The sequence below is a fragment of the Littorina saxatilis genome, linkage group LG1 (assembly GCF_037325665.1).
Source record: "Littorina saxatilis isolate snail1 linkage group LG1, US_GU_Lsax_2.0, whole genome shotgun sequence".
Lineage (NCBI taxonomy): Eukaryota > Metazoa > Mollusca > Gastropoda > Littorinimorpha > Littorinidae > Littorina > Littorina saxatilis.
This window is the reverse complement of record NC_090245.1, coordinates 34,685,463-34,698,589: the sequence shown is the minus strand read 5'-3', so window position 1 is coordinate 34,698,589 and position 13,127 is coordinate 34,685,463. Positions and strand designations below refer to the sequence as shown.

At 38.4% G+C, this 13,127-nt stretch overlaps 2 protein-coding genes across 2 annotated transcripts in view; one reads left to right on the top strand and one right to left on the bottom strand.

The window, feature by feature from the left end:
* Positions 1-272: 272 nt before the first annotated feature.
* LOC138968102 (diphosphomevalonate decarboxylase-like) lies at positions 273-10,801 on the bottom strand. Its single transcript, XM_070340669.1, has 12 exons — positions 10,404-10,801; positions 8,059-8,129; positions 7,342-7,409; positions 6,723-6,769; positions 5,983-6,108; positions 5,287-5,341; positions 4,739-4,883; positions 4,200-4,367; positions 3,393-3,515; positions 2,336-2,500; positions 1,364-1,429; positions 273-965 (listed from the first exon to the last, which is right to left on the bottom strand). The coding sequence occupies exons 1-12, from the start codon at positions 10,459-10,461 to the stop codon at positions 888-890; spliced, it is 1,170 nt and encodes a 389-aa protein (XP_070196770.1). The 5' UTR covers positions 10,462-10,801; the 3' UTR covers positions 273-887.
* Positions 10,802-10,885: 84 nt separating this feature from the next.
* LOC138968076 (ribosome assembly protein METTL17, mitochondrial-like) overlaps positions 10,886-13,127 on the top strand; it is a gene marked incomplete in the record, with an annotated part of 8,363 nt that continues 6,121 nt past the window's right edge. Inside the window, 3 exon segments of the mRNA XM_070340642.1 lie at positions 10,886-10,993; positions 11,174-11,384; positions 11,674-11,808. Coding sequence (XP_070196743.1) covers positions 10,913-10,993; positions 11,174-11,384; positions 11,674-11,808 — 427 coding nt within the window.

Here is a 13,127-nt window from a genome sequence, read left to right as displayed (position 1 = left end):
AATCCCTTTGTATTTTTTTCTTGTTAGCATCTAAAATGTGTGTAGTTATACTTAAAGTGATCCTGAAATGACTGCACTTGTGAGTAACTGAGAAAAAAATCTGATGTTTACATCTGATGTACTCACACAACCTCTTTCTCTCTCTCTCTCATACACACGGATACACAAACATCACACACACACACACACATATACACACACACACACATACACACACACACACACACATACACACACACACACACACACACACACACACACACACACACACACACACACACATACATTTATTTTCTCAAAGTAAACAACTTGACAATTGTCTCCAGTTAACAACAACTATAAACACAAACACTGAATGTCCTTGTTTTAACACATTTTCACAACACTTACTTCAAATTCATCCATTTTTTTCTGACAATGTAAAAATCATTACCTTAACTAAGATTTAACATAAATAATTTACCGTAATAATCATAAATACAAAAATTTTACAACTTGGAAGGACAAAAGCTCAAATCATCATTTGCATACGTGTACGGTGTTCTCCTTCCAACAGAAAAACAACAGGAAAGAACATTCCTGTAAGACAGTACCAACCAAAATACACACATACCAAACATAAACACTGACATTTTTTTGCTTCCATACACACGACAGTTCTGGTACAATAACAATAACCTGAGACTTGAAAAATGACATGTTTTGATTTATAAAACGCAGTCATAAGTTATTGTGTGTTTGTGTGTCGGTGCTTGCGTGTGTGTATGTGTGCATGGGCATGTGCGCATGTGTGTGCGTGCGTGTGAATGTGTGTGTGTTCCAATAATGGTCCCATGAACCCACACTCTTAAAGCAAATAAACAACAAAACAAAACTGCATCTTGACTTCAGAGCAGATTTTTGGGCAATCCACTGGAGGTCAGCAAACTCTCTTCTTCATTTAGCTCCTCTGGGCCAGATCCCACCTAAAATAAAACAAACATCATTCATTCAGCCAGTGGTACATGATGATGATGGAGTCTCACGTCAGTACAACGGATAAGTGGCAAAAAAACAGTGGTACATAAGATCAGACAAACACAGCAAAGAGTAAAACTAGCATGATTATCATCCAAATACAGGTATGTAGGAATGAAATATGTACACACACACATACACACGTATGCACGGACGCATACACCACACACTTACACACCCACCCACACACACACAAACACACTACTACCCAGTACTACTGTGCTGTGTGAATGCTGATAAACCCTCAAATATGTCTGTAACTGCAGATGAAACTTAACCTATATGACAGATTGTCAAGTTAAATTTCAGCTAGCCACCACACAGAGAGCCAAAGAGTATGACTTACCTTTGTATGAATCATATATTTGATTGCACTCTCACTGCGTGGTATTTGAAAATGAGCAAGTTCCTCCTGCAAAAGAGCAAAGCAATTTCACACTTTACCATGTAGAAGGGAGTAGGTTTTGAGGTTTTTAATCTTTCTTTATTTGGTGTTTAACGTCGTTTTCAACCACGAAGGTTATATCGCGATTGTCAGCCATCATCCCGTACTACGTTGTTGTTCGCTTGCTCTCTGACACCGATTTGAAGTGCTTTTCTATCATATTTCTTTGGATATATCCAGCTTCAGATGAGAGATATCAGTGATAAGTAAACTTGATTCATATTCTGTAGCTTCAATAGTGTGCACACGAACGCATTTGAGAGGATTGGGTTCCCGAAGTGAGTCAAAAACACGGTTCCCTCGGTTCTTGCGGCCATTGTTCTAAGTCCATGCCTTACATTGTGCGTGGAGGCAATGTTTCGGAGCTAATATTTTCTTTTGTGCGCAACGTTACTTTCCCTTAACTGGCAAATGCATTACTGGTGTATACATTAATCTGTTTGTATAATTTTTGACGCGCTGTAATTAAATTTGATGCTTTTAAGTCTCACTCAAGTGGTTCTCGCACTTACACTGGCGTGTGGATAAAAAGTTTTTAAGGAGAAATGAGCGAAATTGCTTACTTAAGGATTCATCTTCTAATCACCAAATGATGCAATAATCTTCTTCTTGTGATTTTCTGTTTCTCTTGAGTGCAAATGATTAACAGTTTGCATGTTTTATTATCTATGATTTTCTATGAAACCGTTATAATTCTTTAAAAACACAACAATTGCCAGCTTGGCGCCAGTGGGAGGATTACTTGCCCCTGCCGTAGGCGAAGATAACGCGAGCGGGAAGACAGCGCTTCGCTTATCTTCTATCTATGTCTCTGATAGAACGGTGCCACTGTATACACACCAAAACAACAACAGCAAAAGCTGCCTTTCACACCTGTGAGGGCTGTTCAAGAAGAGTGACCGGCCTTCCACGAACAAAGTTTTCTGAGGTATCAGAGCCAGGAGGGAAGAAATGATTCACCAGCCCCACCACTCTCGCTACATCTTCTTCCATCAGGTACAGGCAAGCGTTCGGACCGGCATCAAATGTGTACGCTACCTGTTATAAAACATCAAGGTACAATACAATCAAGGAGAACTATATATGCATAATTATTAGCCATTGAGTATAACTGTTTTATCACCATTGTTTTATTGTTGTTCTTTGGCCATTTACGTTGAATGACTTGTTATACATTGACATTGATAGTTTTATTCTTCTTCTTCTTCGTCGTTCGCTAGATAGTTTTATTATAAGAACCTTTTTTTTTAATTCCTATTAACTCGATGTTCTTTAACTATGTTTGTAAATTGTTAGAGGATCTTTTAGTAGAAGTGTTTAACTGTCGAAGCTGCTTTTACCTAAGAGACCGACTGTATATTGTGCTGTTGTACTTGTCAGACTTGATTGTACCAAGTCCTTCACATGTTGTAATGCGCTTAGAGCCAAATATTTTTGTTTTTTGTAAGGGATAGGCGCAATATAAATACACTTTATTATTATTATTATTATTATAATATGGGTGGGAAAAATCTACGACTGCACCACAAAATATCAAGCCTTTTCTATTGTAGTTTTAATCAAAATTACGATGAACGTTGATCCTTCTGATGATTGACTTAGAATCACCAATTAGGCGGGTGTAATAATTATACATATCTTTAACCTAACTAGGTTATTGAACTTTTCATTTGTATTTCCCATTTCGGCACCATGCAGTGCATGCCCTTTTCTTTCTTGTCCATATCACATTGGTGTCTAAGCGTAAAGAGCTACTGACATTGAAAATAAAGAACTGCGCTGAAAGCTTATGAAATTCCTTTAGACAAGGAACACTTCACTAAACCATAACCCATTTTTTCTGACATTTAGAGTGTTGAACAAAAACAATTCAGAACTGGTACACAATTCATTCAGGTATACTCTTCTGAAAACAAACAAATGTTTTTACCCTTGTTTTTTCACACATTGTATTGTAAGCGTGCACCATCTGAATGATCAGCCTGGATGTGTCGGTCAAGTAGAACACAGGAGGGTAGGTGTCCAAACACACAGCATGGAACTGGTTGCTCTCCTATGTGAAAAAAAAAGAAGAAAAAGTAAAGCATGGTACCAATGGTACATACATTGTACATTGTACATTCTTCAGCCATGGAAGACCGGAAACGTTTATTATTCTTTCTTATTAATTTGTTTTACATGCTTCGCTTAGCTAAAATAATATGTCTGAAAAGTACATTTAATTAGTAATAAATCACCACACCAAAGTTATATAAAAGTAGCTGAAAGCATTGACGTTTGACATCTCAGAAGAACCACACAAACATTATGCCAAATCACCACACGAATAAACCTGAAGTAAGACACGCACACACACCCATGCACTTTTGTTTGTTTGTTTGCTTAACGCCCAGCCGACCACGAAGGGCCATCCATATCAGGGCGGTGCTGCTTTGACATATAACGTGCGCCACACACAAGACAGAAGTCGCAGCACAGGCTTCATGTCTCACCCAGTCACATTATTCTGACACCGGACCAACCAGTCCTAGAACTAACCCCATAATGCCAGACGCCAGGCGGAGCAGCCACTAGATTGCCAATTTTAAAGTCTTAGGTATGACCCGGCCGGGGTTTGAACCCACGACCTCCCGCTCACGGGGCGGACGCCTTACCACTAGGCCAACCGACCCATGCACTTGCATACATGTACAGACAGATACAAATCTTACAGCCACAACATTTGAAAATAATTTACCTGCATAGTGATGCGAGCAAACGTTTCAAAGTCTCTGTCTTTAATGGCTTTTATCATCTGTTCTGTGTGCTGTGGCACCACCTCAATCCTTCGCTGCATCAGTTCACTTGTTGCCACTGTGGTTTGCATTCCTTCTGTGGACCCCACTTGCTTCTTTTGGTCACTAACCTGTCAATAAAATGACTGTGAATCACTCCTATGCTTACAGAATTAAGATACCAAGCATATCAACACACCAAGATTCTTTACACGGTGTGAGGACACTTCCTCATCCCATTCCATTAGTTATCCATCCCTGTATAACGGGTGACAGTTTGCAATATGCGACAGTGGCTTCCATGTTGTTTTGGCCAACCATGCTGTCACAAAAAAAGTTGACAGACCCATGGGAAGATCGATTTGCATGAAATACATTTTTCAATAAATGTAATATGTGGTCTAAAGACAGTCTTGCTTTCAGAACAACTCATCTTCAAACTGGCAAATACGTTACTATTTAATGGAGTAAACATACCACCAAATTACAGGAGTGTACATACCACCAAGATGAGTATTCTCAGAGCAGGCCAGTGATCAGCAGGAGCTATCTGTTTTGCCAGAGAGTCTGTACCGTCTGAACGCTGTCCCTTTTCCCACAGCACAAAGCCACCATAGACACTGCGACAGGCACTGCCTGATCCCTGTCTGAAAGACCAAAAGGAGCAGTACAAAATCATGCGTTAGGTCATTAAGCACACACACACACACACTCTCTCTCTCTCTCTCTCTCTCTCTCTCTCTCTCTCTCTCTCTCTCTCTCTCTCTCTCTCTCTCTCTCTCTCTCTCTCTCTCTCTCTCTCTCTCTCTCTCTCTCTCACATTTGAGCACACACTAACATACAAAAAAATATCCAAAAATCTGCACAGTTTCAGCTAGGAATGATTATTACAGAAAAGCTGAACCTTTGACTAACAGTTACAGAATATTTCATGAACAAGCAATACAAAAAACTTAAACAAAAGTATCAAACGCACATATATTGTTGCACACACGCAGGCACTGATTTAGTGTTGGCTTTTAACAATTTTCACATGAAATACATAGGTACCTTGCAACTTCAGATAGTTCTCCATCAACACCATAGAGCCTGGCTAGAGTGTACACTGCAAGACATCAACACAATTATTTATGTATATGTGGTCATAATAACATTGCACTCATGAACACTCAGACAAATAGATATTGCTATTAAAGCAATCACCTACAAAAATACCAAAAGGTTAAGTTCTACACTTACCCGAACATTGACGTTTAAGCATACTGAAACAAACAGTGAGATACACACCAGTACAGGCATATATGCATGATAAATGCATATTCTGATAGAGGCAGAGGCAATGCACATGCTCACACTGGCATACACATAAAAGGAAACCATACAGAGGAGCACATTATGCAATACAACGAAGGCATCCAAGACTCTTGAAGAGCTTGAGCCCCCGGAATTGCTTCATTTTCGCTTCCACGTGATCTTCCGAAAACAGAGTATGGCTGCTTGTATGATTGAGTGAATGAATATGGGACCAAACACGATTTTCATTGTATCATGTGTATGAAACAAGTCACGATCTATTCACCAAATGACCCCGCTAGTGTTAAGCATGGGTATGCTCGACAAGAACAATTTTCCGGAGCAAAGAAGAAGTGCACCCTTCTTATTCATTTTAATTGCCAGGCCTGTTTTGACAAACAATAGAGCAACATGTATTCTTTCTTCTTCTCCAGACACAGACAAAATACATACCCATGCAAGCATAGCCTGCAGCTGAAGATGCCAGGCCAGCAGCAGTAGGGAAGTTATTTTCGGAGCAAATATGCACCTTCATCACTGCACTGTCACCGTCTCCTTTCTGTGCATAGCGACGACGAACTGAAATGGAGAAAGTAATATGCAAAAAAATTGAAAACAAAAAAACAACAAAAACAAAAGAACAGTCTACCGATACAAAAAGCTTTAAGCAGCTTGTCAATAAAATATATACTAGTAAGAAAGTATAAGTGTACCAAAAATTCTAGAAAGTTCATCATGATTAGGCCAAAAAAAAAATAGGTCTGTTTACGGTAACCCGACCGACCCTATTTTTTTCGCGCGACCCAAGACTTTTTTTTGGCATTTGGGGAAAAAAAAAAAAAAAAAAAAATCTTTTGTTTTTTTTGAAAAATAACGTAAAAATATGTTTTTTGGGAAAAAAAAAATCCCGACCTATCGACCCTATTTTTTGGGCCTGTGTTACCGTAAACAGACCTTCTTTTTTTTGTGGCCTTAATACCTATTCAAATAATCTAGCTATTGTCCCTTGAATAATCCATGGTTGTGACACATTTTTGTAATGCATATTTACAGACATTCTCCAAGCACACTTTTCTACTGGTTTGTTGCTGCTGCTTTTACTGAGCCATACATCTGTAGTTCACAAGTTCTATTCATCAATTTCATACGATCAGGTTAAGAAAGCAGAGTTCACATAAAACTTATATACTCACTTTCTTTGAGAACATTTTGAATTCTCGGATTACTGACAGACTCTTCCCTGAAAGAACATGTTAAAGGTGTAATAACTGGTTAACAAGGAAGAATAATTTTAAGACAAGTTAATAAACTTAAAAGCATGTGAAACACTTCAAGCAGAGCACAGAACACCAACTCTGGCAAGAATGAAACCCACTCGTAATAACACACAAAATTTCAATCATTTTTCATTCACATGAAAAAAATATATATCTGAAGCATATGCACACAAAAAATACAACAACAACAAAACAAACAAAAAACAAAAAGAAACAAAGAAAATGAGAAAGGCTTTGCACAGACACACACAAACATACCTGGGGAGACAAACCTCACCCTCCGCCCTCATTACAATTTTCAGTCAGTCAATACTTGACTGAATGTATAAAGGGACAGATGATTTTGTCATTTTTCTCAAACGTTTCTGTGAAAATGATTTGTCGCAGAGCTATGAATTAAAGATCAATCAACAGTCTTGATTCTTTGACAGTAATGACAGTTCCCTGTAGTCACCACAGCACTACCCCAAATCTGATTTCTTCCTCCTGCATCCTGTTACTTCATTGCTGTCCTAAATGAAGATAGGTTACTTACTTGCCATTTAACCAGATTCTGTCATCTTTGAATTGGCTGCTCGCTGCAACTGATGTTTTTGCGTGGAGCTGAAATCAATAACATCAACAACATTTTATAAGCACTTACAGCAGAGAACCATTTTCAATACAGTGGAACCCCTCTTTCAAGACCTACAAAAATCTGAGAAAATTAGGTCTTAAAGGAGGGAGTCATAAAATGGAGCTAAACTTCGGGGCAGGGATGTTGCTCAGTCGGTAGCGCGCTGGATTTATATCCAGTTGGCCGCTGTCAGCGTGAGTTCGTCCCCACGTTTGGCGAGAGATTTATTTCTCAGAGTCAACTTTGTGTGCAGACTCTCCTCGGTGTCCAAACACCCCCGTGTGTACACGCAAGCACAAGACCAAGTGCGCACGAAAAAGATCCTGTAATCCATGTCAGAGTTCGGTGGGTTATAGAAACACGAAAATACCCAGCATGCTTCCTCCGAAAACGGCGTATGGCTGCCTAAATGGCGGGGTAAAAAACGGTCATACACGTAAAATTCCACTCATGCAAATAACACGAGTGTACGTGGGAGTTTCATTCCACGAACGCAGAAGAGGAAGAAGAAGAGCTAAACTTACCGACGGTAGAAAAAAAATTCTTAATGACACTTAATGACAGATGATATTCGTTCTCTCACTCCCACCCTCAAAATACACACATACCCTTCCATTCACCTCTTATCTCTCTTACCTCATCCATTCCAAGTGTGGCACTCAGGGATGAGTTTACAGGTAAAATGAGTTTTTCATCTCGCTTTCCCCCTGAAACATATATATATATGTATACAACTTTGATGAGAAGTATTAAATCACAGGTGATATCTGTGCAATCTATAATAAAAATTGTATAAGGATAACAATTACACCTGCATGTGTTTACAACAGACAGCTATATGTACATTCTCAGTGTTTGGCATTAATTAAATGACGCCAACTGTGCGAGTGTGTGTGTGAGTGTGTGTGTGTGCTCTTGTCTTATATATGGGTATGTTCTGGTGTGCGTGCTTGTGCATGTGTTTGCATGTGTGTATGAGAGAGAATTGAATTGAATTGAATCTATTTTTCGAGGGTGACAGAATAAGCAATGCAACCATATTTTTACTTTTTTTTTCATCCGGCGCTCGTCCATTGAGGGATAACTCATTAACAATTAACTCATTGTAAGACAAGACAAGACAAGACAAGACAAAATCTTTATTATCGAGGGTAATAGATAAGCAAGAATATTGCTTTTTTACATCCAGCCCTCGCCCTAATATAGGGTCAACAAGAACAGAAAACAATATAATCAAATAACTATCACATCAAACTTATAATACATTATATATATATACAGATATAAATTTGTCATGCTGCATTTTAAGTACAATTTCCAACAATAAATATGTCAATTTTTAACATATCTTAATTTAGATCTGCATATTATTATAATTTAGTTTAACATGCACATACATTTTAAATGAATTGTTGAACCATTCAGCACATGTTTAGTTGCATTATGTGCGACATATAATTTTTTTTGAAGCTGTCTGTGTTTGTTTTATGCTTAAGAAAAATAGGAAGTGAGTTCCATAGGACCGCACCTGAATATAGAAGGCTTGATTTGAAAAGGTCAATACGTGGAGTCGGTGTGATGATTTTTAGTCTGTTATAGTTCAAAATAAAATTATCACGTAATGTCTCCGGTGCATATCCTGACATCACTTTATGCATTATAACACCTTTATTATACATTAACCTTTTTTGAAATGGTAATACTTGCAAATTTGTATAATCAGATTCTGAAGGAGTGTGATTTTTTAGCATAATAAGCTTAACTGCTCTTCTGTGAAGACTGGCTAAAGGTTTCAAAACATTAGCACTTGCACAATCCCACACAGTGGATGCATAATCAATATTTGACAAGATGTGATTGTAAAAAAAAATCTTTCGCGAGTGGAGATTCAAGAAATGTTTTATTTTTGATAACTGATATATTTTTTGGGAAGCAATCTTACAGATGTAATCAATGTGATCATGCCATGATAAATTATTATCAATCTTTACACCAAGGACTTTGTGGTGAGACACTTCTTCCAATACTTGATTTTTAATATAAAGAGGTGGAATGCTCGATAATAGATTTTGTCGTTTCTGTCTTGTGGTTATTAGCATAAATTTTGTTTTAGTATGGTTAAGAGACATATGGTTTAACTCTGACCAATTCAGGAGTGCATCAATGCTTTCTTGTAGAGTTTTTGATAAATAATTTATGGAATGGTGACTAGAATGAATAGTAGTGTCATCTGCAAACAACTCACAGTTATTATGTATGTACAGTGGTAAATCATTGACATAAATGGAGAACAATAATGGGCCTAAAACAGATCCCTGTGGGACCCCATATTTCAAAGTACTTTCATTTGAATATGATGCATTAGTAAATGTAATTTGTTTTCTATTTAAAAGAAAAGATTTAAGAATATTAATGGTGGTGCATTGCATGCCATATATTGACAATTTCCTAATGAGAAGAGAATGATCAATAACATCGAACGCCTTTGCAAAATCAACAAACAGTGCTGCAGAAAATTTGTTAGAATTTATGTTGGTTAGCCATTGATCAATTAGATTTATAAGAGCTGTATGACATGAGTGCTTTTTGCGAAAACCAGATTGTTTTGGATGGAATAAATTGTTTTTATCAAAATGTGCTAAGGCATGTTTATATATATGTTTTTCCAAGGGTTTTGAAAGTGGTGACAGGATTGAAATAGGCCTGTAATTAGAAGGATCAGAAGGATCACCTGATTTAAACAGAGGGATTACCTTAGCTTGCTTAAATGCTGTTGGAAAATAAGAAGTGGTAATGCATAAGTTGTAAATGTATGTCAAGGTGTCTGTTATTACAGGAGCAGCTATTTTCAATATTTTACTGTCTATTATATATAGAGAGAGAGAGAGAGAGAGAGAGAGAGAGAGAGAGAGAGAGAGAGAGAGAGAGAGAGAGAGAGAGGCGGACAGACAGACAGACAGAGACAGAGATTTCGAACTTACAATATTTGATCACAGCAATATTTACAGGTGCGCGACACGTACAACACTTGCCGTCCATCGTAAGTACCCAGCAATGGCAAAGAGATGTCCCTCCTGTTATTACTGGTTTTCTCTCAACCTAAAGTTTGAACGGAAGGTTTGATTCAACCGACGAGCAATCATCCGATATCACGCCATCAGGCCACGCACTGTTCAACAGCAGACGCTTTATCAAGTACTGTATATGAGGGTATTGGAGTTGTCTCCCCTGTGAACAACTGAAACCCAAAGATCTTTGCTGAAACTGAAATTACAAAATTAATGGTGCTGTTGCGCGTAAAAATAAGGAAAAAAGACGGCGGAACCTGATATAACAGTTTGTGGGTTGGTAGGGATCAGTCGTTGAACTATGTACACAGCTCAGTTGGGCTAAGAGCACTGTACATAACTTTTATTTTGGTTCAAATGGGGTCTCATAAGAGTATTTTCGACCAATGAGCAGTTGATGCAGTTAGTGCTCCGTATCAAACATGGCGGCGCCCATGAAACTGTGTGTTTCTCGGCCGCCGTTGTGTTTTCAACGCAAGTTCTTGAGACACGTTATCAAACATGTGAGACAGCGATATTTAAGATAATTTCTGTCTTATGCGCTTCCCCCCCCTGAAATTTGAACTTGTTTTGATCACATGTGATGTAGAATTTATTGTGCATGCAAGGTCACTGCTCTGACCTGCGTAGCAGACGACGTTTTAGTGTTGGCAGACTAAAACAACTTTATTTCCTTTTTGCAGGTCAAGCTCAGCAGCTATGCGACAGCAACTGATTCAGAAACATTAAATGCACCGCCTAGTAACAAGAAGACACGTGTCGAATTGGATGAAAAGTTTTCTGAAGCTCTGGCGAGTAACTCAGAAAAACACAAACATCACCCAGGACGGCATGTGCTGCCCAGCATCTCTCTCCCACAAAGGCTGATTGAGTCCGCTGGTATCATACTTGAAAGTAAGTATGACTGTTTGCATGCATAAGCAATTTAAAAGGGCAGGGGGGGTTGATCATGTAAAAATGTTATATGAATTCAACTGGGCTGGAATTAAGGTTTCTTTTGAAAAGTTTATTCCTTGTCACTTTTCTTCTTCAGCTCTTTCTTTCTTCCTTTCTTTTTTTTTCTTTCTTTTCAGACTCAAGATATTGATATATTTTTTCATTCAGTTTGGTATTGACTAAACAATGGGTGTATGTGTTGTTTAATCTGTAAGTTCGTTAATGTGTTTTCTCTCGGTTCTTATAGAATACCCAATGAAAGAGCTGTCAAGAAAGGCAGACAAATTAGCCAACTACCTGTGGAGCAGACACCCTCCTGCTACGGACAGCCATGTCTCCAAACTTGCCAGTCAGATACATGAGCAGCTTGTGCAGAAGAAAGGTGAGTTTCTGAGTCCTCCGTAGCATCGTGCCGTGGTAAATTAAATGTCTTCATAGCTTTCCCTTCCAGAGAGTCTGATATTTTGAGGACAACACTTTTCAGGAACGCAAATTCTTTCAGATGCATGGTCTGTTTTTAGATCAGATCAGTCACTTGACCCGGAGGATCAATTGGGTTGTGGGGTTGAGTAACACAGGATGAAGCAGCTGCACCTGTTCTCCATTTCAGTCTTAGGTGTACTGCCTGCAGGAGTTTGTTCAGGCTGAGGCAGTGTCTCTTTGATATGAAAATCTGCTGACTGCCCACAGGAAACTTAATCCAACTCATTAGGACACAACTTCAACTTGACTACAAATTTTTACCCCTAGCATCCCCTCAGGTAGTGTGACCCAGGCACCCCATCCATGACTGATTGTCTTAAGTTGCCCCAGAAGAATGTGCCTGTGGTCTTTCTCAAAAAGAATCAGGTGACCCCTCAAGACATTTGATTAGTGTAAACATTGATGACAGCTAGGTCAGCAGGCATTGTAAGAATGGTCTAGTGATTTGACTACATGTCATGAAGGTTCAAAGTTCTAGTCTTTGCAATGCAAGTCTCAGATTATAAGCCCTCTTGTAAGCCTAACATACATCTACTGTACTTACAGCTATTGAATGCAAGACATTCATTACAGTGGAACCCCTTTTTAAGACCCCCCCCCTCCCTCCCTCATATAAGACCATGTTTCATAAGATTTTCTGTTCATTACCTCTGTAAATGTACCTCTATTTTAAGACTCCCTCCTTTTTAAGACTTGTTTTTTCCCCAGTTTTTATATTTAGTCAAGTTTTGACTAAATATTTTAACATCGAGGGGGAATCGAAACGAGGGTCGTGGTGTACGTGTGTCTGTCTGTCTGTCTGTGCGTGTGTGTGTGTGTGTGTGTAGAGCGATTCAGACTAAACTACTGGACCGATCTTTATGAAATTTGACATGAGAGTTCCTGGGTATGAAATCCCCGAACGTTTTTTTCATTTTTTTGATAAATGTCTTCGATGACGTCATATCCGGCTTTTCGTGAAAGTTGAGGCGGCACTGTCACGCCCTCATTTTTCAACCAAATTGGTTGAAATTTTGGTCAAGTAATCTTCGACGAAGCCCGGACTTCGGTATTGCATTTCAGTTTGGTGGCTTAAAAATTAATTAATGACTTTGGTCATTAAAAATCTGAAAATTGTAAAAAAAAATAAAAATTTATAAAACGATCCAAATTTACGTTTATCTTATTCTCCATCATTTGCTGATTCCAAAAACATATAAATATGTTATATTCGGATTA

What these genes read in the sequence shown, in the direction of transcription:
- LOC138968102 (XM_070340669.1), bottom strand. Translation starts at nt 10,461, where the DNA reads ATGGACGGCAAGTGTTGTACGTGTCGCGCACCTGTAAATATTGCTGTG. An exon ending in AGAATCTGGTTAAATGGCAA is followed by an intron (nt 6,770 to 7,341) that starts GTAAGTAACCTA and finishes ATGTTCTTTCAG; the next exon opens with GGAAGAGTCTGTCAGTAATC. An exon ending in TGCAGGCTATGCTTGCATGG is followed by an intron (nt 5,342 to 5,982) that starts GTATGTATTTTG and finishes GATGTCTTGCAG; the next exon opens with TGTACACTCTAGCCAGGCTC.